Source organism: Rhinatrema bivittatum, chromosome 16, assembly GCF_901001135.1.
Source record: "Rhinatrema bivittatum chromosome 16, aRhiBiv1.1, whole genome shotgun sequence".
In the NCBI taxonomy this organism is placed as follows: domain Eukaryota; kingdom Metazoa; phylum Chordata; class Amphibia; order Gymnophiona; family Rhinatrematidae; genus Rhinatrema; species Rhinatrema bivittatum.
The window spans coordinates 13,801,121-13,829,106 of record NC_042630.1 but is presented as its reverse complement, the minus strand read 5'-3'; the positions used below and the strand labels follow the sequence as shown (position 1 = coordinate 13,829,106).

Here is a 27,986-nt window from a genome sequence, read left to right as displayed (position 1 = left end):
GCGGGAGTAGCAAAATCAATCCACCCTCAGATCATTAGGATCTTTTAGATTTATTCTATCTATTTCATTCCCTGAGATACTGTCTCTCTCTCTCTCGCTCTCTTTCTCTATCTGTCACTCGATCTGTTTATCTATCTAGCTGGATTGCCTCCTGCTCAGCTGATCTTAAGTAAAGGTGGAGGTGCTACTGTACTGTTCATCATCATTTCCCATTTCCCTCTCACCCACCCTCCCCATTACTGCCATGAGGTTGTCACACTAATGAAGGAAAGGGAACTGTGCAGCTTGGACAGCTGAAGGAGGGACATGAGAAAGGAGATTTGGAATAACCGGGCACAGTAAAAGATGACACACCTTCTGAACTAAAAAAAAAAACCAACAAAATATATTGCGAAATAAAAGAAGGCTAATGTAGGAGTTAGCCCAAAGATCAAGCAAGGGGGAAAGGAGGCTAGTGCTGCTCCTGTGATGAGACCAGCAGGACGTACTTCGTCCACTGCCTTCCAGTGGTCGCCTCCCCTTCCCAGACGCATCTCGCTCACTTGCCCCTCTCTTTCCTAGACAATATAAACGAGGCGGAGCGACAGTGGAAGCTGGAGTTCCATCGCTGGAGCGCCTACATGATACACTGGAAGAATCAATTCGACCACTACAGCAAGCAGGAGAAATGCTCATAACTGGGAGACCCGGGATGGACCTCCCCAGCCCTGCCAGCCGGACCATCAGCCACTACACCACAGAGGTTCAGAACTGTGAGACCCCCAACCCCCTCCTCACCACAGTGTCTACAGATATTATATGCACCCTCCGTCCAACCCAGTGATGGATATCCCCCCACCCCACCCTGTACCTGTATCTGCAAGTAATGGGAATCTCCCATCCCTCCCAGTCCCAGCGATGGAAATCTCTCACACCTCCCAGTCCCAGTGATGGAAATCTCTCGTCCCTCCCAGTCCCAGTGATGGAAATCTCTCACACCTCCCAGTCCCAGTGATGGAAATCTCTCACACCTCCCAGTCCCAGTGATGGAAATCTCTCACACCTCCCAGTCCCATTAACTTCCAGCGATGGAAATCTCTCACACCTCCCATTCCCAGTGATGGAAATCTCCCATCCCTCCCAGTCCCATTAACTTCCAGTGATGGAAATCTCCCATCCCTCCCATTCCCAGTGATGGAAATCTCTCACACCTCTCAGTCCCATTAACTTCCAGTGATGGAAATCTCTCACACCTCCCATTCCCAGTGATGGAAATCTCCCATCCCTCCCAGTCCCATTAACTTCCAGTGATGGAAATCTCCCATCCCTCCCATTCCCAGTGATGGAAATCTCTCACACCTCTCAGTCCCATTAACTTCCAGCGATGGAAATCTCCCATCCCTCCCAGTCCCAGCGATGGAAATCTCTCACACCTCTCAGTCCCATTAACTTCCAGTGATGGAAATCTCTCACACCTCCCAGTCCCAGTGATGGAAATCTCTCACACCTCTCAGTCCCATTAACTTCTAGTGATGGAAATCTCCCATCCCTCCCAGTCCCATTAACTTCCAGTGATGGAAATCTCTCACACCTCCCATTCCCAGTGATGGAAATCTCTCACACCTCCCAGTCCCAGTGATGGAAATCTCTCACACCTCTCAGTCCCATTAACTTCCAGCGATGGAAATCTCTCACACCTCCCAGTCCCAGTGATGGAAATCTCTCACACCTCCCATTCCCAGTGATGGAAATCTCTCACACCTCCCAGTCCCAGTGATGGAAATCTCTCACACCTCCCAGTCCCAGTGATGGAAATCTCTCACACCTCTCAGTCCCATTAACTTCCAGTGATGGAAATCTCTCACACCTCTCAGTCCCATTAACTTCCAGTGATGGAAATCTCTCACACCTCCCAGTCCCAGTGATGGAAATCTCTCACACCTCTCAGTCCCATTAACTTCTAGTGATGGAAATCTCCCATCCCTCCCAGTCCCATTAACTTCCAGTGATGGAAATCTCTCACACCTCCCATTCCCAGTGATGGAAATCTCTCACACCTCCCAGTCCCAGTGATGGAAATCTCTCACACCTCTCAGTCCCATTAACTTCCAGCGATGGAAATCTCTCACACCTCCCAGTCCCAGTGATGGAAATCTCTCACACCTCCCAGTCCCAGTGATGGAAATCTCTCACACCTCTCAGTCCCATTAACTTCTAGTGATGGAAATCTCCCATCCCTCCCAGTCCCATTAACTTCCAGTGATGGAAATCTCTCACACCTCCCATTCCCAGTGATGGAAATCTCTCACACCTCCCAGTCCCAGTGATGGAAATCTCTCACACCTCTCAGTCCCATTAACTTCCAGCGATGGAAATCTCTCACACCTCCCAGTCCCATTAACTTCCAGCGATGGAAATCTCTCACACCTCTCAGTCCCATTAACTTCCAGCGATGGAAATCTCTCACACCTCTCAGTCCCATTAACTTCCAGTGATGGAAATCTCTCACACCTCCCAGTCCCAGTGATGGAAATCTCTCACACCTCCCAGTCCCAGTGATGGAAATCTCTCACACCTCTCAGTCCCATTAACTTCCAGTGATGGAAATCTCTCACACCTCCCAGTCCCATTAACTTCCAGTGATGGAAATCTCTCTCATCCCCCCAGTCCCAGTATCTGAAGGTGATGGAAATCTTTTCTTCTTCCCATCATACATCATAAATCAGTTTCCCATATGCAGTGTGGTGCTCTGACTCCCCCCTTAGCGTCTCCCTGCTCATCCTTGGTGGTACGGTTTATCTGTATATACTGTTTATTTAAGACGTGATAAATTGTATAAATATATATTATATACATACATATATATATATATATATATAAATATATAAAAAATGTACGTGGTGCGACTGCCTGGGTTTTCTTCTCATTTATTATTAACGTTTCAATTGTTAAGCTCTTTCTGGAGTGCCGGTCTTCCTTTCCCCCCCTCTTGCTTGAGGTGCCCCAGCAGCAGTCTCTGGGTAGATGATTCAGATGATTTTGGTGATGGCTCATTCCCTGCCTGCCAAGGTGTGCCATGTTCCTCTAATCATGGCTGCTTGTTCCTAAGACGCCTCTCTCCCCCCACCCCACCCTGTCCTTGAGTCAGAGCCCGCCCCAAAGAAATCCTTCTGTAGCCCTCCATGGATGTTTCCTGCATGTCTCGGGATTTTGTGACCAATCCTTTCATTATCTGCAAGTAGCGTCCAATAAAATGATTTTGGATCTTTCAGGCTGTCTGACTTTATGTATTAGTTTGTGTGTATCAGGGGACCTTACAATATATATGTGTGTGTGTGTGTGTGTGTGAGGAGAGCTTACAATGTGTGTGTGTGTGTGTGTGTATGAGGGGAACTTACAATGTGTGTGTGTGAGGGGAACTAACAATTCCGGCGCACCTCACATCCGGCCGAGAGGATCTTCAAAAGGTGAGAGTTAAGGCCACCACTTCCTCTCTCGCGCACCACCACCGCAGCCGACGACCCGACCTCGCTGACCGCCGCGGCCGGCTCGGCGCACATGGCGCGGGCGACCCATCGGGGTCCGAGCCCGAACACATGGCCTACCCGGCCCCGAACCCAGCCGTGACGCCGACAATGGACCGCCCCTACCGGCGCACCTCACATCCGGCCGCGAGGTCCCTATAATAACAGGACTTCCTCCCAGGAGTCTTGCGCCGGGCGTCTCTCGCATAAGGAGCGCAACAAAGGGGCCTGCCCCTTAGTGTGCCCCTCTGTGTCTCCCCTGTGTCCGTCACATCTCTCTTCAAAGCACGCCACCCTCTCTACCACCTAACACAACTTCTCTTACCATTACAACATACTCTACTCTCATCTCTACAGGACACCGACCTCACCCACACATCCACTCCCCATACTTATCATCAAATATATACACCATCCCAACCCAAACACACCAACCAAGATCCCTCATACCCAACATGACATCCCCCCTCACACAACTAATAGGACTCACACTATTCACGCTAACGCTATTCAATGTACAATCCCTAGCTAAAAAAACCCACATACTCAATGACCTCCTAACTGACTCAAAGCCAGACATCTGTGCCATCACAGAAACTTGGCTCAAAACACTGACATTGCACTACTCTACCACATATACTCCATACCAAGACCCAAAAAAAGGGGAAGCGGCTTTCTCCTCGTAACCAAAAAAGAACTTAATCTCACCCCCCAAACAGTCAATATACCCCCCAATTATGAGCTCGGCTTCTTCAAATCCCCAATGCTACAAATATGCCTAATATACACTCCCCCTGGCCTCCTAGAACATGACTCACCCCCCTCATCGAATTCTTTGTAGACAGCTTAGATCACAACACACCAGCCATCTTATTCGGCGATTCAAACCTCCATGTCGACGCCTGCCCACCTTCCCCCTCCTGTGAAGCATTTCTCTCCTCTCGAAGCCATGGGATACAAACCAATCATAAACCTCCCAACCCATAAAGCAGGCCACACCCTTGATCTGATCTTCACTAATACCAACATAGCCACCACCCAAACCCCTACCTGCACCCCAGTGCCCTGGTCCGACCGCTCCCTCATAAACACCACCCTCTCCATAAAGAAACAAACTTCCCCCTCCCCCCCTTCCCCATAATCACTCCTTCCAATTCCGTAAACCCTGCTCAAGAGAGGACTTAATTGAATCCTGCACTGACATCTTAAACAAGATTGATCTCACTAACCCCGAATCAGCTATAACATCTTGGAACGACACCACCAAAAACATTGCAGACAAAATCTGCCCTCTCAGAACAATAAATGTGAACCCTGCCCGCGGCAACAAAAAAGCATGGTTCACACCTGAACTCAAGAAACTCAAAAACAGCCTGAGAATAAAGGAAAGGAAATAGAGAAAGCACCTCCCTCCCTCCTTACTTGACTCATACAAGACATCCATGCATGAATACAGGATCAACATCCTAAAAACGAAGCGCGACTTCCACGCACTCAAAATACACGACCCTCTTCTCGCTGATATCCAACCTGACTGAGCCAACCCACACACACAATCCCTCCCTAGACACCAAAAGCAAATGTGACAACCTAGCCTCCTTCTTCCACAACAAAGTATCCAAACTGACAGCCAATTTTCCCCCGGACTTGTCCTTCACCTTGCCACCCCCTCCAACAACACAGCCTGCCTTGATCATCTTGAAACCACATCATCATGTGAAATTAAATCACTATTAAGGAAAATCAACCCCTCCTCACACCCTTTAGACCACATCCCATCGAAAATGCTACGAACCATCCCCAAAACTATAGCCACTACCTTATCCGAAATCATCAACTGCTCCATCACCCATGGTAACATCCCATCCGCCCTCAAACTAGCGATTGTGAAACCAATCCTAAAAAAAACCTAACCTCGACCCGTCAGAACTATCTAACTATCGCTCAATCTCAAATTTACCGCTACTAGCCAAAATCACTGAAAAGGTAGTCGACATCCGCCTCACAGAATATTTAGACACACACAACATTCTATCCCCATCCCAGTTTGGATTCCGAAAATTTTTCAGCACTGAAACACTCCTAATATCTCTCACAGACACTTTACTCAAAGGCAAGGATAAAGGGCAAGCATACATCCTAGCCATGCTTGACATCTCCGCTGCCTTCAACACTGTCAATCACAAAATCCTACTAAACCAGCTCACGAACATAGGCATAACTGGTAGTGCCCACTGCTGGTTTCAATCTTACCTGGAAAACTGACACTTCAAGGTCAAACTTAGCAACAACGAATCTGACCCCATCAAACATACCCGAGGTGTACACCCCAAGGCTCTGCCCTCTCCTCCATCATCTTCAATATCTACCTGCTACCCCTCTGCCACCTGTTAACTAACCTAGGCATCGTCCATTTCATCTACGTGGACGATGTCCAAATTATCATTCCCATCACCAACTCACTATCCAAGTCCCTAAAAACCTGGAACATTTGCATTAACTCTATCAACCAACTCCGTACTAACCTCAACCTGGCACTCAACACCACCAAAACTGAACTCCTCATAATCTCCCACAATCAGCCCTCCCTTAATCGCATACTAACTAGCACCGCACCCATCTCAGCCCCCTTCCCACAACACGTACGCAACCTGGGTGTCACCATTGACAACCAATTAAACCTAAAAACATTCATAAAATCCACCTTAAAAGAATGCTACTTTAAACTGCATGTATTAAAGAAAATTAGACCCTACACACACATGACTTCCGCACCGCCCTACAAACCCTAACCTTTGCTAAAATTGACTACTGTAACTCCCTCCTCATAGGCCTCCCCTCCTCCACCATCAAACCCCTTCAGTTATTACAGAAAGCCACTGCCAGAATGCTAACCAACACCCGTAGAGAAGAGCACCTCACACCCATCCTCAGAGCCTTCCACTGGCTCCCGATCTCCTCTAGAATCCTCTACAAAACCCTCTCACTTATACAGAAAACATTACACAACCAAAACATCACCTGGCTAAACAACTCATTCCACTTCAACTCTTCTAACAGACCAACCAGAGCTGCCTATAAAGGAACCCTGCACATTTCCTCTCCCAAAACCACACAACTGTCCTCCACTAGGGACAGAGCACTCTCAATAGCAGGACCCATCAACTGGAACTCAATGCCACCCGACCTACGCATGGAACCCTGCACACACACAAATTCAAAAAAAAAAATTGAAAACGTGGCTCTTCAAGCTAGCCTACCCCTAACCCACACGTTCTCCCCCTGGTACTATCTCGCTGCATGACTTTGACTACAGTTTCAATTGTATAATATATATATATAAGTTATCATCAAGTCCACTATGTAAACATCTGGTACCCTCTCAGACCATACCTTGTAATGTCTACATAGTTCTGTTTATATTTATATTTATTTCTACATATATATTTTTCATTCAACACCTTATACTCTCTACACACCGTGTTTGTACCCCCCCCCTTTTACCATACCATGTAACCAAATCGTTCCATGTATTTTCTCTATCATGTTATACGTTATCTGTAAACCGATAGGATGTGCAAACGGCTATTGGTATATAAAAACCTTTAAATAAATAAATAAATAAATAAATAAATAAATAAATAATAAGTGTGTGTGTGTGTGTGTGTGTGTGTGTGTGTGTGTGTGTGTGAGGAGAGCTTACAATGTGTGTGTGTGTCTGTGAGGGGAGCTTATAATGTGAATGTGTCTGTGTATGAGGAGAGCTTATAATGTGTGTGTGTATGAGGGGAGCTTAAAATGTGTGTGTGTGTCTGTGTGAGGGGAGCTTATAATGTGAGTGTGTATAAGTGAGGAAAGTTTACAATGTGTATGTGTGTGAGGGGAGTTTACAATATGAGTGTGTGTGTGTGTAAGGAGCTTATAATGTGTGTGTATGAGGGGCGCTAACAATTTGTGTGTGTATGTGTGTGAGAACAGCTTATAATGTGATTGTGTGAGGAGAGCTTACAGTGTGTGTGTGAGTATGCATATGAGGGGAGCTTACAATGCGAGTGTGTGTGAGAGGAGCTTATAATGTGTATGTGTGTTTGAGGGGAGTTTATAATGTGATTGTGTGAGTGAGAGAGAAGCTTACAATGTGTGTGTGAGGGGAGCTTATAATGTGAATGTGTGTGTGAGGGGAGCTTATAATGTGTGTGTGTGTGTGTGTGTGTGAGGAGAGCTTACAATGGTGTGTGTGTGTGTGTGTGTGTAAGGGGAGCTTACAATATGAGTATGTGTGAGGGGAGCTTATAATGTGATTGTTGAGAGAGAAGCTTACAGTGTGTGTGTGTGTGTGACGAGAGCTTACAGTGTTTGTGTGTGTGTTTGTGTGAGGGGAGATTATAATGTGATTGTGTGAGAGAGAAGCTTACAGTGTGTGTGTGTGTGTGTGTGTGTGAGGGGAGCTTATAATACGAGGGTGTGTGAGAGGAGCTTATAATGTGATTGTGTGAGAGAGAAGCTTACAGTGTGTGTGTGTGTGTGTGACGAGAGCTTACAGTGTGTGTGTGTGTGTTTGTGTGAGGGGAGATTATAATGTGATTGTGTGAGAGAGAAGCTTACAGTGTGTGTGTGTGTGTGTGTGTGTGAGGGGAGATTATAATGTGATTGTGTGAGAGAGAAGCTTACAGTGTGTGTGTGTGTGTGACGAGAGCTTACAGTGTGTGTGTGTGTGTTTGTGTGAGGGGAGATTATAATGTGATTGTGTGAGAGAGAAGCTTACAGTGTGTGTGTGTGTGAGGGGAGATTATAATGTGATTGTGTGAGAGAGAAGCTTACAGTGTGTGTGTGTGTGTGTGTGTGAGGGGAGATTATAATGTGATTGTGTGAGAGAGAAGCTTACAGTGTGTGTGTGTGTGTGTGTGTGAGGGGAGCTTCTAATGTGATTGTGTGAGAGAGAAGCTTACAGTGTGTGTGTGTGTGTGTGTGAGGGGAGCTTCTAATGTGATTGTGTGAGAGAGAAGCTTACAGTGTGTGTGTGTTTGTGTGAGTGTGAGGGGAGCTTGCATTGCCAGTGCTCGTTCTGAACCTGTTCTGCTGTAGATACAGTAACTGGAGGTTTTCCAGTTTCCAGCATTGTGATTCAGTCACTTTTGAACTTGCAGTACATTCACCGGAAAACAAAGAGAATTTAAAAACAGAGGAGAAAGGTCTGAGGTGCAGTGCAGTGAGGTTCAGTGCAACAGGGCAGGTGGGTGTTGGGATGGTCTTTGGAGACCCCTGCACTGGAGGGGGACCCTAGATTGTGCACTTATATCCCTGACATCTTCTTGTGCTGCGGGGAGGGGAGGGGGGGGGGGGGTGGCAAGCTTGTCCCAGAGTTACTGGCATGCAACAAGGGCAGTCCCTCGTTTCTTCTCCCCCCCATGGCCTAGCTCCCTGGGCGGGCAGGAGGAGCACCTTCCCTCGCCCTGGCATACAAGCCCAGCCCTGAAATCTGAGAGCGGTGGGCAGGACCGGTGGGAGTGAAACAGGCAGTGAAGGGATGCAGCGAGGACCTGCAGCCTTCCCTGGAAAAGGAAGACACAGAGAGACGGGCAGGACCTGCCCCCCTCAGCCCCTGCGCCGTCCTGCCCTGGGTCCCCCCCCCCCCCCCCCTCTCCTGCTCAAGGTAAGCTTCCTGCTCTCTGCTCCCTCTTCCCAGGGGCCCGGTGATGCAGCAGAGGCTGCCGGCTGAGTGCAGGAGGGGAGGGAGGTAGGGATCGCGTCTTTCACACACTGTCTCTGCCATTCCTGGGGCACGCTCCTGTCACAGGATGATATCCCCTCGTCCCCTGATCCTTTCAGAGAGACTTCCACTGGGGGAAGTGCAGGGCACTGTGGGGTGATATCCCCTCACCCTGCATCCCTGTCACAGAGACTTCCACTGGGGAGATGCAGGGCACTGTGGGGTGATATCTCCTCATCCCCCTGTCCCTGGCACAATTGAGGAAGCTGTCATTAAGGGTTTGATTATTTTGGGGCATAGAAGACTCCATTGGTGGATGACTGGTCGGCTTTCAGCTGGTCGTCAAATGATCTGGAGATACCTGGTGGAGGAACTGGTTCGGTTTGCTGTGGAATTTTCCTAAATGTCGAGCTGCAGTGCATTATGGTAACTGTAGTTTTGAAGCCGAGTGGGGCACTCACAAGCAGGGCTTCTTTCCAGTTATTGTAAACCGGTACGATAAGACCTGGTTCTTGAGCACCGGTATATTAAAAGAATTTAAATAAATAATTAGCGTAAGGTGATCCAATCCCCACGGGATAGGTTAACAGGCTCTGAGAGGGTTTCAGGTGGCCTTTCTAGGAGATGAAATGATCTCTACATCCCTCAGAGTGAGGAGAGACCACATCTCATCTGTCCTGAGTGCCAATATCCCAGGCTGCTGTCTCTGAGGTTCTCTCCCAAGGTGAGTGAGTGTCTCTTGAAGCAGTCTCCTAAAGCTGGAGGTCTACCCAAGCCAGGGAGTATGTCTCTTAGTGTGCAGGTGTGCTTCAGGAGCTAGATGGCTCTCCATGCGGGTCTCAGGAGCTCGTTAAAGACTTTATTCAGTAAAGATATTTTTTCCATGAGCGCAGAATGGGAAAAAAAAAATTCTCTTTTTGAATGAAGGCTTATCGTCTTTCCCCTCAGAGCCCCTCGGCTCCTTCTCTCTTCCAGGCAGCAGAGAGATGAGCCAGAACCTGCCCCAAGCACCTGGAGGGGCATCACATGCCTGCTCTGGAGCAGAGCCTCACCCAGGAATCCAGTGGTGAATAAGAGAAGGGGGGGTGGAAATAAAGGGCCAGACAGGTCTAGGCAGATAAAGCCTGAAAGGGTGGGGAGGAGAGACGGCTGCTGGAAAGTGTGAGAGGGGCGGAAGAGACTGGCGGAGACAGGACGGGGAGAGGAAGCTGGAGAAACGAGGAGGGCAGGCCTTGCATGGGAATAATAACACGGGATTAGGGAGAGCAGCCCGTGCCAGGAGAGACTGACTGCAGGGCAGGTGGTGGAGCGTGAGTGTACAGGTGTGAGATAAGGTGAGTGTACATAATGACGGGGCGTCTCTCAGTGAGACGCTGTACAATCTCCATAGCAAACCTTTATTGGGGGCTGCCTTTAAGAAGCATGTTTATCTCCTGAGTAGCTCGTGTGTGTGTGTGTGTGTGTGTGTGTTTGCCTCTGAAAGCTGCCCTGCCAGAGATTACAACCGGAGAAAGGGGCAGGCAGTCGTCCCCCCCCCCCCCCCCCCCCCCCCCATCTCTTCAAACAAGCCCAGCTTTAGCTCTGCAAAGGATTCTCTTTCTCATTGCTTTCTTCTTGTTTCCAAGCCTGCGCCCGAGCTCGCCCTGAACGGAAGAGCGGCGTCGAGGTGCCCTCCCGCGCCCTGGCGCGCCGGGCTGCATGAGGGAGGAGGGGGCGGAGGTCACCTTCCACCTCGCTTCTGCGAAACTCTGGACGCTCTCCCGGGACGGACACCTCTCCAAAGCTGCACCGCGAGGCATGGAAGCTCTGGGCCTTCCTGCCATGGACTGGGGGGCACTGGAGAACCACATCGCCCGGATGCAAGACAGGGAGCTACAGCAGCAACTGCAGCGCCGCCAGGGGCAGCTCAGCACTGGAGAGAAAGCAGTGAGTGGAGACTCTGGTCCCCCGCAGGTTCCTTTATTCACAGGGGAGGGGAACATTTTCCAGGTGCTCTACCATGGGATGGGGGAGAGTAATGAAAGCCAGAAAGGAAAAGAAGCTGACGTAGGACGGTTGCCGTCTAGGATCCCACACGTAACATGAAGTAGCGTGGTTGCCATGTTACTCCATTTGAATGCACAGCGATAAAGGTCAACTAAAAAATATAAGGTGATACCTTTTTGTTGGGCCATGTTAAATGCAATTCTTGACTAGCTTAGGGAGCTATGCTGGGGTCAAAAGTGGAATGAGCAGGTTAAAGCAGAGGATGGTGTTTCTTGAACATACAAGCGATTGACAGATTACCTTACCATGGTGGAAGGGGAGGGAGGGGGGCATGTGTCAGTAGGGTGATAAGAAGGAAGCAGAGGGACAACAAAAATTACGTCTGGTATCAAGTTCGAAAGCCCATGTTTCTGCCGTTTTTAATGTTCGTATCAATTTCAAATGTCTGGGGTAGCTCTCGATCATAAGGCCATCGAAGCAGTACTCTGGCCCCAATTACATTACCCCCCTTCCCAACAGAAATGTTGTCCTTTACCTGTGCTGAATTATTCTTGTCGCCAGCTTCTGGCCTGTGGCGCCAGTGCACATTTCCTGCACTGGATAATACAAGGCTGCATTAGAGGAGGAGGAGTATGAACAGGGGCCCCCTCCCTATGCTGAATGGTTTTCCCGTGCGGGTCACTATGGGTGCGCTGGCACAGCATGCAGCGAGGCGCCTTGCCGGGTGTCCTCTTTCTGAGCTTCTGTTTAAAGCTCGCTTTTTACTATCGCATGACAGAACTAGAAGAGGCATTTTTGAATAGATGCCAGACTAGACCTTTCAAATATTATTGGTATATCAATGACATTTTTTTGCAATTTGGAATAAGGGAGAAGAGACTCTCAAGTAATTTTGCAATTCTTTAAATGCACTCCGGCCTTCAATCAGATTCAAAATAGAATATTCAACTTTTTAGCTACCACAATCTCAATCAAAATGGACCATCTAGAAGCATCCATATACAGGAAACCGACCGACAGATGGAGTTACCTTCACAGTTTCACCCCTCGCATGCAAAAAGGTCCACTCTACACAGCCAAACTGCATGCTGTCATTATACAGGCCTACAAGTCCTAATTGAATCTTTCAGGCCTAATAGCTGCAAGCTTGAAATCATTTTCAGAAAAACTGCGTCTTCAGTTAAAACACCTAGACCAAACCTACAGCAATACAAAGAAAGGAAAACCAGAGAACAGGGACCCCCCTGATAGGAATGTACAACCCAGAGCTGGAAAAACTGAGGAAAATCATAAAAGTCATTACTACTGGAGGATGGATCAGTGAAAGAATATTCCTTCCTCCTCCTGTACTTGCTTTCTGGCAGCCACCTAAACTGAAGCAAAAACTGGTAAGAAGGAAACTTCAAAGTGAGACTCAATAAGAAGAAACGGGCACACAATCCAGCAAGGCAGCCGGCTGTAAGCTCTGCCATCACGTTTCACAGGACCCCAGCGATTACCTACATGGGAAAGCCAGGCAACGTACGTTCATGCTCTCATGTGCTCTTGTCTGAAACACAATAGGAAATGCCAGCATCTCCTACTTCATTTTGTTTCATTTCCAAAATTAAATTGTTTGGTTTTTTTTGTTTATGTTTTGAAGACGTCTTTAAAAGAAAAAATAAAAGCCATTGGTCCCGGGCCCCTCCTTCTGCCCACCAAAACAGAAAGAAAATAAAAGTCTCCCTCTGGCTCCCCAGGCTCCTCCAAGCTGCCCCCAACTTTCCAACCTCTTCTTATCCCAGCCGTGAGTTTTTCTCAGGCAGGAGTGATCTCCAGTTGCTCTTGCCCCACAGCTGCAGCTTTTCAAAATGGCTGCTGGACAATCCAAGGCCGATGCCATTATGTTGTATGTACTGGGGTTCGTTCCTGCCCATGGAAGACTCACGGATGAGGTAAGAAAGGGTTGGAGGGGTGGGCGAGGACGGTGGGGCCTTGGGAAGCCACAGGAGGTCTGTTATTTTTGTAGGTTGGGTGGGTAGGAGGAGGGGGGGGGACATTTTTCCATTTCATTTTATTTTTCTGTTTTTTTTTTCCCCTGTTTTGTTTGTTTATTAAAGCCAAATGAAATAAAAAAAACAAGCGAAACGAGAAAAAAGAAACATAAAATAACATAAAATAAAAATGTAGTGTATAGTCTTCAATGCAGAAAATATGAAGAGGGATGCTACATTGGTGCAACAGGCCAGAAACTGAAGAGAAGAACAAACCTACACAGATAAGAGACAACACATGACAAGAGATAAGGCAACACCTCCGAGGGGGGAAACATTTTTGGGATGGACGTCTGCATCAATGACCTTATGATCAAGATACTAAGCAGGAAATGCAGAACTAACCATGAACGTAAGGGATTTGAGGTTAAAATGATGGATTGGCCACTGTTGGAAACAGGATGCTGGGCTTGATGGACCCTTGGTCTGACCCAGTATGGCATTTTCTTATGTTCTTACCAGAGGGTGAATTGGGTTTTCTAACTCACTACCAGACATAATTCTGTTGTCCCTCTGTTGCCTTCTTATTGCCCTGCTAACACATCATTCTCACTTGCACTCGCCCCCCCTTCACACCATCATGGTAACTTAATCTTGTATAGTAAGGCAACATCATCCTTTGCCTTAACCTGCACCCTTTGTTTCGGCCTGCTGAGGGAGTGTAATTCCCTTGAAAGCTAATCAAGAAATGTGTTAGGTTAGTACAATAAAAAGATATCAGTTTATTGTTTTTTTTTTAATTCTGTCACCCACTTCAAAGTGGATTATATGTAGGTACTGTACGTTATTTCCAAGTTTGTACCTAAGACAATGGACTTGCTCAAGGTCACAAGGAGCAGTAGTGGGATTTGAACCTGCTCTAACCACTAGGCTACTCCTCCACTCCATCAGATCCTACAGAATCTGGATTCCTGTGGAACATTCTAAAGGGATCTATAGAATCTGTAGGACAGGACTTTCCAAACCTGACTCCACAGCCAGCCAATGCATATGCATGAGATAAACCCCAGTATGCAAATTTAGCTCATGCATATTCATCGTGGATATCCTGGCTGCGGGGTCACCGGGACAGGTGTGGAATGCCCTGCTGTAGGATAGCCTTCTGGATCCTATAGATTCCGTATTCCTGCAGGATATTCTAGGGAGGGTCCTACAGAGCATGTATTCCTATAGAATACTGAGGGCCCTGTAGAAAATGTTAGTGGGAATCCAGGAGACCCTCTTATGATGATGATGACGGTGAGCTTCATGTGAAAGGAGAGATCAAGTGCTGAGAGCGCTGGCCTATGCTTCAGGAGAAGTCCTGGCATATGAATTCAAGGCCGTCTTTGCCGGCTGAGCCCCTCTCTGCACATGAACCTCGGCAAGTCATTGTATCCTTCTGGTGCCAGTTCTAACCCCAGCTCTCCGTGTGACCTCATCTAAGTCACGTTCTTTCTCCACATTTTCAGTTTTTAATGACAGCTTTGCCGCTGTCTCGGAGCGGGACCTCATGTGGGTCACTTTATTTCTTCTCCATGTGCCACTTTGCCATGGATCTCTCTGTGTGCTTTGGTTCCAATGGGACTTTCATTGAGTCGGATCTGTATCAGAATTCTAAGGCACACGCTGTGCTTTTTAGCAACTTTCACGTCCCTGATTACCCCAGGTGTCTCTCCAGGTGATGGCTGCAGAGTGGGATCCAGCAGAACGGCCTCGTGTCCTGTCTGAGGGAACTTGGAGAAGACACAGAAATAAGCAAGAGGATTACATTCTTACATCTCGGTAAGTTGGGAAGAGAAGCCTAGTGGCCCACAGTAGTGTCTGGGCGATCTGGACTGCACTGTGGGGGCTCCTGGGTCCAGCAGGATCCAGATCTTGGGTTGTGCACCTCAGGTCCGCTGGGATGAGCATCTGCTGGGGCACAGAGAAGCTTCCTGTGAGTTCTTGAGGAGCAGGCAATGCCTGGAATTAAAGTACTACTACTTATCACTTCTCTAACATTGCGGACGTATGCAGCGCTATAAAGGAGAGCAGTGCGAGGAAAAGTCCAAAAAGCCTCAACATTGTGGGCACTAGAGCAAGATCTGATTGGCCAGAAGAAGAGAAGGCGGTGCACTGCTAAAAAGGAAGGGGCAAAAGGGAGAATAAGTCAGTTCCTTGGCCATGTAATAATGGGAAGGGTATGGCCTCTCTCTTCATAGTTGTAATAATGGTTTGGCTTCTCTTCTCAGCACACTCATGTGATACCTGATCAGCGTGGTGTACAACAATTTAAACACAAAAGCAAATAGCGCATAAAAATAAAATCAACAGTAAATGAATTGCAAATTATAAAAATAATCAGACATACAATTCAGTATAAAACAAAGCAACTCCCCACCCCCCCAACAAACCCAGAGAGACTCATAGTTGGTAAATAGCCGCGTCTTCACCTTTTTCCTGAATGCCAAATAATTTGGTTCTAACCTAATATCAAGAGGGGCCAAGTTCCAGATATTGGGGCCTCCTTCTACAAACCACTGTACCAGCCTCACAAACCGATGTTACATGCACCAAAGCTTTCTGCGCAGAGCGTAAGTGTCGGTTAGGGCCATACTCCTTAACCAAATCCCTTAAGGGTCTCGCCTCTCTCATTATAGGTGTAATAGTGGAAAAGGTTTGGCACTCAGGGAAGATAAGGTCATAGAAGAAAAGCTAAATGAATTCTTTGCTTCAATCTTCACTACAGAGGATGTTGGGGAGATATCCACACCACCAGATCCATTCGCTGTAGGTGATGATTCAAATAAACTGAAGCAAATCACTGTGAATCCAGAAGAGGTTCAAGAGCAGATTGACAAACTAAACAGTAGCCAGTCACCAGGTCCTGCTGGCATTCATCTCAGAGTTTTGAAGGAATTCAAATGTGAAATTTCAGACCTTCTACTACTAATATGTAACCTTTCATTCAAATCTCCTACTGGACTTGAGGACTGAAGGTTGGCTTATGCAACACCCGTTTTTAAAATGGGCTCCAGGATGATACAGGAAACTATAGACCAGTGAGGCTGACATAAGTGCTAGGTAACATGGTAGAAGCTATTGCTAAGAGCAATATTATTGGGCATGGCTTAATGGGAAAGAGAGAGCTTGGATTTAGCAAACAGGGGTAATGACTAAGAATTCTTTGAAGGTATAAATAAACATCTGGATATGGGCAGGCCAGTCGAGACAGTGTATCTGAATTTTGAGGAGTCATTTGATAAAGTCCCTCATGAAAGGCTCCTGAGGAAGTTAAAAAGTCATGGGATAGGAGGAACTGTCCTAGTGTGGATCAGTAATTGGTTAAAGGATAGAAAACAGGCAGTTTTCCCCAATGGAAAAAGTTAAACAGTGGAGTGCAGCAGGCATCTCTCTAATAGGACCAGTGGAAAAGGGAGCAAAAAGTTACAGAAGAAACACAATTATTCAGAGTCGTGAAATGGTTGTGCTGATTGTTATTAGGAGGACCCTGCAAGACTGGGGAACTGGGTATTTAAATGGCAGATACTATTTAATGTTGACAAGTGCAGAGTGATGCACATAGGAAAAGATAATCTTAACTAAAGGTACCCATGCTGGGTTGCATATTAGGAGTCACCACCCAGGACTGGGGGTGTCTTGGGACAATGCGTTGAACTCTTCAGCTCAGTGTGTGGCAGTGGTTAAAAAAGCAAACAAAATGTTAGGAATCTGAGAATATCGTAATTCCTCTGTACTGATCCATGAGGGGAGCACATCCTAAGCATTGTGTGCAGTTCTGGTTGCCCCAGCTCAAGAACGATGCAGCAGAACTAGAAAAGGTGCAGAGGAGGGCAACAGTAATGATTATGGGGATGGATGTGCTCCCTTATGAAGGCTAAAACAGGTTAGAGCTCTTCAGCTTGGAGAATTGACGACAGATAGAGGATAAAATCATGAACTGCATGAAACAAGTCAGATAGGGAACGGTTATTTACTCTTTCAAACTGGACCAGAGGGCAACTGGTAGCAAATCTAAGACAAATATGAGAAAGTATTTTTCAGTCAACGCACAATTAAGCTGTGGAATTTGTTGCCAGATGCTGTTGTCGAGGCTAATAGTACGGACAGATTTAAACTGCTGTAGGATTGGGCAAATTCTGCAGAACAGCCAATGATAATTATTAGCCAGATAGATGCTACCTCCTACTTCTGGGAAAGAGCAACGGGGAATGGACCACCCCCAGTCGGGTGTACTGGGTACTTCCTAGTGACCTGGATTGCCGGAAGGATGGTGGTCTGGCCCAGCACGGCGCCTCTTCTGGTCTTTTCTCAGAGGGTTTGGTCTCCTCCCTTGGGACAATAACCGGAGCGTTTCGTTGTGCCTTGAAGGAGTGCAATAACGGATAGGGCTTGGTCGGGAATAATAGTGGGACCATCTGGCCTCTTTCTTTCAGAATTCACAGCTGCAGGAGCCTCCAGCTGTGTTTCATGAACGACAGCAGTAGTGACGGGGAGAGCGATAGCGAGGAGAGGCCTACCAGTGCAAGCAGCCAAGAGCCAACTGATCAGGTACAGGGTGGAGGGAAGAGGGGCATCACAGACCAACTAACCGGGTAACAAAATGAGAGACAACGCCTACAGGATGTTGGACAAAGCTTGTCGGAGGGGTAGTTGGTGCACACATATGAGGCAAGCTCTGTCACACCAAGATTCAACTTTACATCAACTAGATAGCGACTTGGCTTCTTAGCTTTCTCCAGTTTTGCTTTTCTCCATCTGACATTAGTTTCTGGATTACACTCAGGACCCTCCCCTTGCGCAGTCAGCAAGGAAGCCTCCCTGTCCCACCGTGGCAGCCCAAGAAAGCGCCGAGCCTTCTCGAACAGCCAGGGGAGAGAAGGTGAGTCTCTGACCGCATCCCCCAAGGACTCTGCTGTGGCAGAGCTCGGCAGGCGGCAGGCGAGTCTCTCGTCGTCTCTCTTTCTACCTCTGCTTCTCTTCTCTTCCTCTGCAGGCCTTAAGGGACGTGAAATGCAGGCTGGAGTTTGCAGACCTTCAGAGAAAGTCGCTCCAGCAGCTCCAATACCTGAGAGAGGGAATTGGCCAAGACATCCAACGTGAGGAAGAGACCTGCCTGGTACCAGGGCTCCTAGAAAGAGGGAGAGTCAGAAGAGAAGGGAAGTGCGGCGGCACTGAGAAAGAGACAGAGAGGGGGGGGGGGGGGGGGGGGGGGGGAGGGAGGGACAGAGAATCCCCAAAGGGCTCACGAACTGGAGCCACTGGAACCAAACCTGCACCCAGTGATCAAATTCTTGCCTAGAAGGTGCCGTTTTGTTGAGTTAACATTAGAGGGCAGCAGAGGCCCTCTGCATCCTGCTACTTAGCAGCACTATAACGCTGGCCGACTGCCATCTTCTGTTGGCTGCCCCTGGCAGTCCCCGTGAGCTCAAAGGGTAATCCTGCGCCTGCCTGCACCTTCACTTAGGGTCAGGTCATGGCCCTTTCACAGAGAGGACTCGGATTCCTTTGGAGGTCTGTCCAGCGCCCGAGGCTGACGGATATTGGCTGCTACCACAACGCGCAACTGTTTCGCTTTGGAGCAGAAGTGGGGCAGCTCTGGTCCCTGAGTGTGCAAGCCGGTCGGGCTTTTCAGGATACCCACACTGAATTTGCATGAGATGCACTGGCGTGCAACGGAAGCAGGGCATGGAAATGCAGTCCATGAATTATCAGTGCGGGCATCTGGAAAACCCGACCAGCTTGTGTGATCTTTAAAGGGTTTAAAACGTTATTAGAGCAGCTCTGGGCCTCCTCGCACAAGCGCTCTCTCTTTTTCTCTGCCTGCCTTTCCTTCCCTCCATCTGCCTCTCTCTCATTCACCGTCCTCTTCCTCCTTAGCTAACCCTCTTTCCCCATCTCTTCTTGTTCTTCCCCTCTTGCCTCTCCCTCCCTCTCTCTCTCTTTGCCTCATTTTTCCCTTTTTTCGTCCATGTCACCAGGTCTGAACGTGGAGCTGATGCACGAGCTGATGCAGAGGGATGAGTTACAGGTGGAGCGGGACGCCCTGCTCCTGGACCTGGGGGACTGGACTAAGTACGTATTGAGGCACCAGGCGGCGAGTGCCGTGGCCCAGTCTTCCTTTTCTGGCGGGGGTCCTTGAGGCTCCAGTCTGGAGCCGTTCCGGAGCCCCTGCAATTCCCGGCAGCCCTGGGGCTACCCCAGCAGCAGGGCTGCCATTCCTGATAACAATGGGTATTTTTTGTGCCTCAGGGTTGCGGGGAGTCAGAGGATGGAGCCGGAACGTCAGACCGAGGAGGCCTTCAGCACGTCCCATCGTGAGAGTGAAGAGGACTCACAAAACTTTATTTCATCTTCGGAGGAAGAACAACGAACAACTTGAAGGTCCATTCGCTTCGCCTGCTCAAACGCTCACGAAAGCCAACGTGCACGAGGACGGCCAGCGCCGAAACCTTCAACGATGCCGGCAGTGGAAACACCAAGGCCAGCATTTGATGAAGATACCCCTAAATTATTACCACTACCGAGCACGTCCTAGAATACCAGGGAGTGGGATCTAAAACATGAATCAGATGATGCTGAACTACCAGGAGAGAAGAGTCTAAGGATCCCAGGGAGAATATCCTGAGAGGCCGTAGAAAACCCTCTTAACCGCTCACCTCGCCTTCTCCCTGACCCCCACAGCAGCAGCTGGATTGCTTTGTTTTTGTTTTTTTTTTCTATAGGCCACAGCTGGACTCTGTGCCCCCTGCACTCAATGACTCCGCCTGGTTACCCAGGAGACAGGGATTCACCCCTGGCTGCCTCTGTGATGTGCTCGCCGCCGGGGGGGGGGGGGGGGAGAGAAAAGCAAATACTAGAAGGGGGAAAAGAGAAGGAGGGCGACCAGGGAGCGGAGCTGGATGTTCTCCTTTCTCACCGGGGAGCACCCAGGGCAAGGCAGGGGGTCTTTTCCACCCTAGGGGGGGCACTTTCAGCAGGGACCACTGACAGCAGGGTGGGGGTGCCTCTTCCTCCGTTGGGGGGGGCACTCCCGCTGGAGAGCCCCCGACAACTTTGACCCTGACTTGTGAATGAGGCTCAAAACCCACCCATTTGGAGACACTGCCCCCCCCCCCTAGAGCACTGACAGCGACATCGGGGGGGGGGGGGGGGTGCCTTTTCCACCGTCAGGGGGTGCTTTCTTCCAATGGGAGGGAGCACTGAAAGCGCCGCGGGCTGCCTTTTTCACCAGCAGGGGGTGCTCAAATTAAGGAATATTTAACGGTGCGAGACGGAGAGCAGAAAAACCTTGCCTAGCAGGCGGACTTAAGGTGGTTTAATAGTAATTAAGCCTCAATAAACTCACCCAATTACTGGCCTGCCACACTGGCATCTCCTGATACAGGAGACGTTTTGCTAGTTCTTCATGGTCTCTGGTTATTATACCTGTTTATTTGTACTGCGGCTCGGGAAATGATTAATCTCATTGACCGATGCCTGGGGCTTCACAGCCAATGAGCAGAAAGTATGAAACTGAGGAAGAGAGAGAGAGAGCTGTGGGCAGTGATCCTGAAAGTTGGTTTGTATGTGCGAACTGCACAGTGGACGGCAGCATCCTCCACCCCGGCTCCCCGGACCCGCTGCTCCAGTGGTGATAGCATCCTCCAGAGGAGCCACAAAGTCATAGTCTGGTAGACGGGAGCTCGTTCTCCAAATAGCCATCATTGTCTGCTGGCCGGTGAGAAACGTACATTTCCTTTCGGGAATGCGTTACCCAACCGGTACTGATGCTCTGAGCTGGCGACTTCACCCGGCTCCCTCAATTGCTTACCAGCTGCCAAGCCAAGTTGCCCATTGGTGGAGCACGGAGACACCTGTTTAAGAGGCTCGTATTTTTGACCAGCTTGGAGGTGTTGGAGAGGAAGACTTTTGACATAAGCCAGATTTCAACGAGAAAGCTGATCTCCATCAAAAAAAAAAAAAAAAAAAAAGCAACTCTCAAGCCATTTTGCAAAAGGGAGGAACATACTGTAATGCGAAGATTTGCATCCAGCTTCAAGTTATGCAAATAGACTTCTAAAAGGGCATTTCAATAACCCCCCACATCCGAAAGTTAAATGTGTGACGTGACCTGGCCGCTCCACACTGTGCCAAAGTTGAGCGGAGATGCTGTGCCGCAGCCTTTAGCTGCACCGTCGCCTGAAGCCTGGCCGCTCAGGAGGAGTGAAGGGAGAGGCTTACGTTCCAGAAAAGAGAAGGCCAGAGGCAGCAACGCAGGTGAGGAGGGGTGTGGGGGGCAGATGGGAGCAGACTGGGAACTGAGGCCGCAGTGGGCAGGGATGACCTGGGGGCAAATGAAAGGCAGCAGGGCTCTGGTACACCAACAGGCATGCCTTCAGCCCCAAGGTGACAGGAAATTATTAAATTGGGAATGAGGTTGCCATGGCAGGACAGGACCCCTCTTCCCCTCGAGTGCAGGGCCACCATCCCACCTCCACCACCTCCCAAGGATGACTCTAGCAGTGGGAAACTGGCGACCTGCTGTGAGAGGCTGGAGCACTAGGGCCAAGTTCAGCAGGGAAGGGAATGGGATCCTTCATCCTCATTGAGGTGATGCCCTCTTAAGATCTGTTATCCTCCTCATCCAGTCAGTCACCTCCCATAGACTTGTGGTTGAGCTTTGGAATTCATTGCCAAAGGATGTGGTTAGTGCAGTTAGTGCAGCTGGGTTTAAAAAAGGTTTGGATAAGTTTCTGGAGGAAAAGTCTCATAAACGACTATCAAGTTGACGTAGGGAATAGCCACTGCTTATTACCAACATTAGTAGCATGAGATCTATTTAATGTGTGGGTAATTGTCAGGTTCTTATGGCCTGGTTTGGCCTCTGTTGGAAACAAGATGCTGGGCTCGATGGACCCTCGGTCTGACCCAGTATGGCAATTTCTTATGTTCTTATGTTCATTGACTTCAAAGCAACTCCCTCTCTTCCTCTTCATCTCTCTCATCCTCATTTTATTCATCTTTCAATGGCATCTTCTTCTTAAATTCAATGGCATCTTCTTCTTAAATTCTGCACATTAAAAGTCACCACTCATCCCACAGCTTGCATGGCATGAGAAATGGTCTTTTTCATGAGGGGCAGGGGAAAAGAGGAGAGGGGAGGAGATGATTAGAGGCTGTTCAGAGAGTTACGTTAGACAGCAGATGGAGCACCATTAGATGATGCCATCTTCATAGGTAAAGCATTGCATAGCCCTTGAGGGTTTCCTGGCATAGCCCCTCCAAAATAGCTTTTCGAACCAGTGCCTACCAGGGTAGGCATAAGACTGAAGGGTCCACTTAGTCTGCCAGAACAGAATCACATTGCAAACTCTTTTATCTGTTCCTCTAATGAAGTCATTCCTTAAGCAAAGGAAGGGCAATTTCAAAAGATGATCTGATAATGTTAGGAAGGAGGGGGTCACGTCTCAAGCAAGGACTTATTTGAGGGGGGGGGGGGTGGTCTTTGTCATCTCATGTACAAGATCTTTGGATTATTCTTACGAGGGTTAGGGGGGAATCCAACATCCAGGGGGCTAAAGGCTATGCATCGATAAATGACATTTCCATTGGGAGCAAAGAATGCCTTTATTCAAGAGATGGCGCACAGCGACGGGGAGAGGGAAATCTCTGGGAGCAGCAGGGGATGGATGGTGGAGGCGCTGAAGGAGATTAGCGGGTGTCACGGGAGACTCTGGCAGTTGCGGAGCAGGCACGGAGGTGCTGAGGATGTGCTCGCTCAGTGCCCACAAACATTTTGCTGCTTGAAAAGTGGGATGCAAACCCCTTGCTGCTGGGTGCACAAGATGCCCGTTATTCATTGAAAGGTCTTTAATGAGCTGGAACGGCTGACTCAGCAGCAGCCTCGGGGACGCAGGGCAGAGGCTATTAACCCTCTGGGCTGTGGAAATGCTGAGTGTGAGTTCCTGGGAAATGAGGGAGAAAGCAGACGAGCAGATGGATTTATGGAGGAAATGTGTATAATCTTGTTTTCAGAATGCTGCGATTGTGGTATTCTTAATACATCACTAGGTGGATTGCAGTGATGGAACACTGAGACGGGATACTAGGGTGCTCTGCGGATGTACGATGCATATCTTGTGATGGGGAACTGGGGTGTTCTGTGAATACACAGTGTATATCCTGTAGTGGGACACTTGGGACGCTCTATGGATCTACATTGTACATCATGTGACAGGATACTAGGGTGCTCTAGGGATATATATATATATATATATATATATATGTACATGCTGTGGCGGGACACTGGAGTGATCTGTGGATGCATGATGCATATCCTGAAATGAGACACATAGATGCACTATGGGTTTATGGCACGGGGAGGGGTGACTGAGGTGTGTGGTAGGACAGGAAGAGAACTGGAAGTTTTGGCTCTTTGCAAGATGAAAAGTTCACATGTCTTGCTTTCTGCAGTAGGATACCCAGTTCAGAAAATAAAGCAGCTGCTGCACTGGTAACTTTCTCCCCTTTACTCTTCCATTTCAGAATTCGGTTCTGCCACCGTCTCTGCCGTGCCACTCTGTGCAATGCGAGAGTTGCCCTGAAAACCTTCAGGAAAATGGTGAATGCAGATGGAAACCTCAGCTCCTTTAGCATGTCTAGGAATGTGACTAGCGCACCTGTTGCCCAGGCCTCCTGTCACATCAATGAGTCCTACAAGTACATCTTCTTGCCTATGTGCTACTCCTTTACCTTCATCCTCAGTCTCGCCCTGAACTCCATCATCCTGTATCGATCCCTCCGCCGGACCAAACAGTGGAACTCCTCCCTCATCTACATGTTCAACCTGGCCCTGACGGATTTCATGTACGGACTGTCCCTCCCCTTTCTCATCGCCAGCTACATCAAGAGGGACCAATGGATCTTTGGTGACTTCATGTGCCGACTGGTCCGCTTCCTTTTCTATTTTAACTTATACTGCAGCATCTTCTTCCTGACCTGCATCAGCTTTCACCGTTACCTTGGTATCTGTCACCCCATGAAGACCATCACCATGGAGACCAAGAAGACGGTGCGCGCCATCTGCATCCTGGTTTGGGCTGTCATCTTTGCGCTCACCAGCCCAATCTTCCGTTTCGCCAAGACAGCTACCTCTGGGAACAGCACCAGCTGCTGGGATGATGCCCTGGACAGCGACATCCTCCATTACGTGCCTTACGGAATCTTTCTGCACCTGGTTGGCTTCTTTGTGCCTTTCTCCATCATTGCTTGGTGCTACTCCCGGGTGGTGAAGACCATTTTCCAGACCATGCGCAGCCACCAGTTCCAGTCACCTGTGCCAGGTCTTAACAAGAGGCGCAAGTCTATTAAAACCATCGTCACCATCACCCTACTCTTTGCCTTGTGCTTTTTTCCATTCCACGTCACCAGAACACTCTTCCTGGTCCTTAGGGCCAGTCGGGGTGTCAATTGCCACACGATGAGCATCGTGTCCATCTGTTACAAGCTGACCAGGCCTCTAGCCAGCTTCAATGCTTGGCTGAATGCCCTGTTGTACTTCCTCACCAAGGACAAATGGAGTCAGAGCTGCCTGAAGCCCTGCAAACCAGAGAACGAATCAAAGTCATCGGGAAACATCTTCAGACCCTTCTCGTGAGAAGGTAGAAAATGGACTCCTTATCTAGACCTCATGACAACAAAGAAATGCTGGAATGACTGAACCCTGCAGTGATCAGACGCCTCATTTTCTAGAGGGCGTCGGTGTTATCAAACAACTGCAAGCAGATGGGTTATAGTTGCTAAGTATTTCTTGAGGCTGGGAAATTCACTGTACGCCGTAGAATTTGCTCAATGCATCTCGGTCAACTATCGTATGCAGCCAGTACCCCAAGACTTCTGCTCTAAGCCAGGGCACTAAGGCTGAAAGCCTGGGACTACAGTGCTTCCCCTGGGCACCAAGAGTGGATGCTCAGGACTGCAGTACTTAACTTTGGGCATTATGGCTGGAAGCTGAGAACTTCTGTACTTAGCCGGGACACTCAGGAATTGAAAGCCCGGGACTCCTGTACTGGCCATGGGTGTTAGGAATAAGAAGATACTTGGCTCAAGGATTCTTCCGTGATTGCGGATTTTTTTATTGGTACTGGATTGGCACATTCAGGGTGTGCAAGTCGCCTATAGATCAGAGGAATTTCTTCTAAAGACATATGATGCCCAAAGCCTTATTATACAAGCTCCGTTTGTACTTATTCACAGAGCCTCTGTTCAGGGTCAGATCACAATCGGTAAATTAGCTGTTGATCTGAAGGTCTAGCATTACTGGGAGATGGTGAGAAGGTTGTCCTTTTCTTTCTCCATGTCAGGGTCATGTACGTGCCAGAACTGCTGTCCTTTGTCTTATTTTCATAGATGTGGTCAGATATCCCCAGGCGTCAGGAAGTTGGTGCAGGCCTCAGCTTCTACCTTTTCTGCTGTGTGGGGGCCCTTCAGCAACTAACCGCTTCCTTTTTTATGTTTCAGCTACCGCACAACCACAGTTGGCTTGTTGTTTTTTCACAAATTTAGAAATTCATCACTAACAAATTCTTAAAATGTCTAACAGTCCATTACACTGGAAGCCAGGGACTCCTAGGCTCATCCCAGACACATAAAATTCTATAAAACCCAGGGTCAGGGCAGCTGGACCCGACCCTACTTACCCCAGACATTAAGGAATAGGAAACCCAAGACTCCTGTACGTAGCCTGGATGGAGATCCTGGGACTCCTCCATTCACTCTGGACAGTAAGGGACAGGGCACTCCAGACTCCTGTATTCACCCTGAGCAGTTTGGGGCTGTGGGAAATGTTTTAAGCTTTTACCTTAAATGAAATGAGAAATTGTTTGCCAACAATAAAAAGCTGATTCTCCTTCAAGAACTTTAAAGAACTAGAGTTTAATTTCCATAGCACAGAAACTTCAGTCTGTTTTCATATAACTCTGTTTAGGCTTCGGTCAGAGGACTAGGCCACACGTAGCAAAGGAAGAAACGCTTATATAAGGGAAGCAACACTCAAGGACATGTCACATTCACACAGGGGGTGAAACACTAAGAGACATGTCTCACACACACACACACACACACAGACACAAACAAGGGGAGCAACACTCAGGGACATGTCACATTCACACAGGGGGTGAAACACTAAGAGACATGTCTCACACACACACACACACACACACACACACAAACAAGGGGAGCAACACTCAGGGACATGTCACATTCACACAGAGGGTGAAACACTAAGAGACATGTCTCACACACACACACACACACACACACAGAGACACAAACAAGGGGAGCAACACTCAGGGACATGTCACATTCACACAGAGGGTGAAACACTAAGAGACATGTCTCACACACACACACACACACACACACAGAGACACAAACAAGGGGAGCAACACTCAGGGACATGTCACATTCACACAGAGGGTGAAACACTAAGAGACATGTCTCACACACACACACACACACACACACAGAGACACAAACAAGGGGAGCAACACTCAGGGACATGCGTGCCACACTCAAAAGGTGAGCAACACCCAGGGGGTGAAACACTCAGGAGCATGTCAAACTCAAAAGGGGAAAACTATTTTTTGAAATTGTTTTAAGGAAGAATGTGGTACCTCATATATCAATTGAGCTTCTCAATATTATCAGAGAATGCTCACAACGGATGTACAGAGCTGGCACAAGTGTTATTCACCAGTCAGTTTGTTGACTGTGTGACTGGATCAACCTTGATTTTAATCATTGGTATTCACATTCTATAATTTGCATTTTTTCGTTTTGTTTTTTATATTACGTAGCGTACATAAACGATAAGCGTCTCGTCTCTTATAATATAAAAAACAAAAATAAAAAATGCAAATTATAGAATGTGGATACCAATGATTAAAATCAAGGTTGATCCAGTCACACAGTCAACAAACTGACTGGTGAATAGCACTTGTGCCAGCTCTGTACATCCGTCGTGAGCATTCTCTGATAATATTGAGAAGCTCAATTGATATATGAGGTACCACATTCTTCCTTAAAACAATTTCAAAAAATAGTTTTCAGCTTGTGCACATGATGTTGAATGAAATATAGTTTATCAATACATCATATGTCTTACAGTTTCTAACTGCAAACTCAAAAGGAGAGCAACACTCGGACATGCCACACACACACACACACACACACACACACATGCACAAGGTAAGCAACACTCAGGGACATGTCTCTCTCTCACACACTAACATACAAAGGTGAGCAACACTGACCAAACATGCCTCACTCATAGGCGCAACACTCGGACATGCCACACACACACACACACACACACATGCACAAGGTAAGCAACACTCAGGGACATGTCTCTCTCTCACACACTCACATACAAAGGTGAGCAACACTCACCAAACATGCCTCACTCATAGGCGCAACACTCGGACACGCCAAGCACACACACACGTAGTAAGCAACCTTCCTATATGACCCATAGGGAGAGCAATCCTCAAGAGACGTCACACTAACACAGGGACGTGAGACGTCACACTAACACAGGGACGTGTCACGTTTACACTGGTGGAAGAAGCTTCGTAAGATATCCATTCAGCTTTGAATGTTCAGGGGATACAATATGTCTCCTCCACCCCTGCCTCCTCTGCAGCTGTCCTGCTCTGGCACCCCAGATTTCTTTCTTTTTTTTTTTTTATTGTATTCCTCTTTTCGGCACCCAAAGCGGATTACATTCAGGTA

The 27,986-nt window shown here is 48.2% G+C and overlaps 2 protein-coding genes and 2 long non-coding RNA genes across 16 annotated transcripts in view; 2 read left to right on the top strand and 2 right to left on the bottom strand.

Moving 5' to 3' along the window:
- ACHE (acetylcholinesterase (Cartwright blood group)) overlaps nucleotides 1-1,173 on the top strand; it is a 155,133-nt gene extending 153,960 nt beyond the window's left edge. For 6 of the 7 annotated variants that reach the window (XM_029580251.1, XM_029580253.1, XM_029580252.1 and 3 more), the window contains exon 4: nucleotides 562-1,173. In XM_029580251.1, the coding sequence (XP_029436111.1) occupies nucleotides 562-677 (116 nt within the window). In that variant the 3' untranslated portion in view covers nucleotides 678-1,173. The remainder of the gene's footprint in view (nucleotides 1-561) is intronic. The other variant, XM_029580254.1, reaches the window with a different exon arrangement.
- Nucleotides 1,174-1,491: 318 nt separating this feature from the next.
- On the bottom strand, nucleotides 1,492-1,835 carry LOC115077876. The gene is made up of 3 exons (XR_003852992.1): nucleotides 1,805-1,835; nucleotides 1,741-1,772; nucleotides 1,492-1,634 (listed from the first exon to the last, which is right to left on the bottom strand). It is a non-coding gene; the product is annotated as an uncharacterized LOC115077876 (long non-coding RNA).
- A 91-nt stretch (nucleotides 1,836-1,926) lies between these two features.
- Nucleotides 1,927-2,601, bottom strand: LOC115077875. 2 transcript variants are annotated; one of them, XR_003852991.1, is made up of 4 exons: nucleotides 2,555-2,601; nucleotides 2,449-2,522; nucleotides 2,111-2,142; nucleotides 1,927-2,068 (listed from the first exon to the last, which is right to left on the bottom strand). It is a non-coding gene; the product is annotated as an uncharacterized LOC115077875 (long non-coding RNA). The 2 variants fall into 2 exon arrangements; XR_003852990.1 differs by having other exon boundaries at nucleotides 1,928-2,142.
- A 6,440-nt stretch (nucleotides 2,602-9,041) lies between these two features.
- On the top strand, nucleotides 9,042-26,113 carry LOC115078162 (P2Y purinoceptor 3-like). 6 transcript variants are annotated; one of them, XM_029580885.1, is made up of 8 exons: nucleotides 9,042-10,547; nucleotides 10,839-11,139; nucleotides 14,881-14,996; nucleotides 17,651-17,765; nucleotides 17,983-18,096; nucleotides 18,211-18,313; nucleotides 19,196-19,289; nucleotides 19,467-21,201. In XM_029580885.1, the coding sequence occupies exons 2-8, from the start codon at nucleotides 10,912-10,914 to the stop codon at nucleotides 19,594-19,596; spliced, it is 900 nt and encodes a 299-aa protein (XP_029436745.1). In that variant the 5' UTR covers nucleotides 9,042-10,547; nucleotides 10,839-10,911; the 3' UTR covers nucleotides 19,597-21,201. The 6 variants fall into 6 exon arrangements, with proteins under 6 accessions (XP_029436745.1, XP_029436746.1, XP_029436747.1 ...); XM_029580886.1 differs by lacking the exon at nucleotides 9,042-10,547 and having other exon boundaries at nucleotides 10,758-11,139; nucleotides 14,893-14,996; XM_029580887.1 differs by lacking the exon at nucleotides 9,042-10,547 and having other exon boundaries at nucleotides 10,758-11,139; nucleotides 18,001-18,096.
- The last annotated feature ends 1,873 nt before the right edge of the window (nucleotides 26,114-27,986 follow it).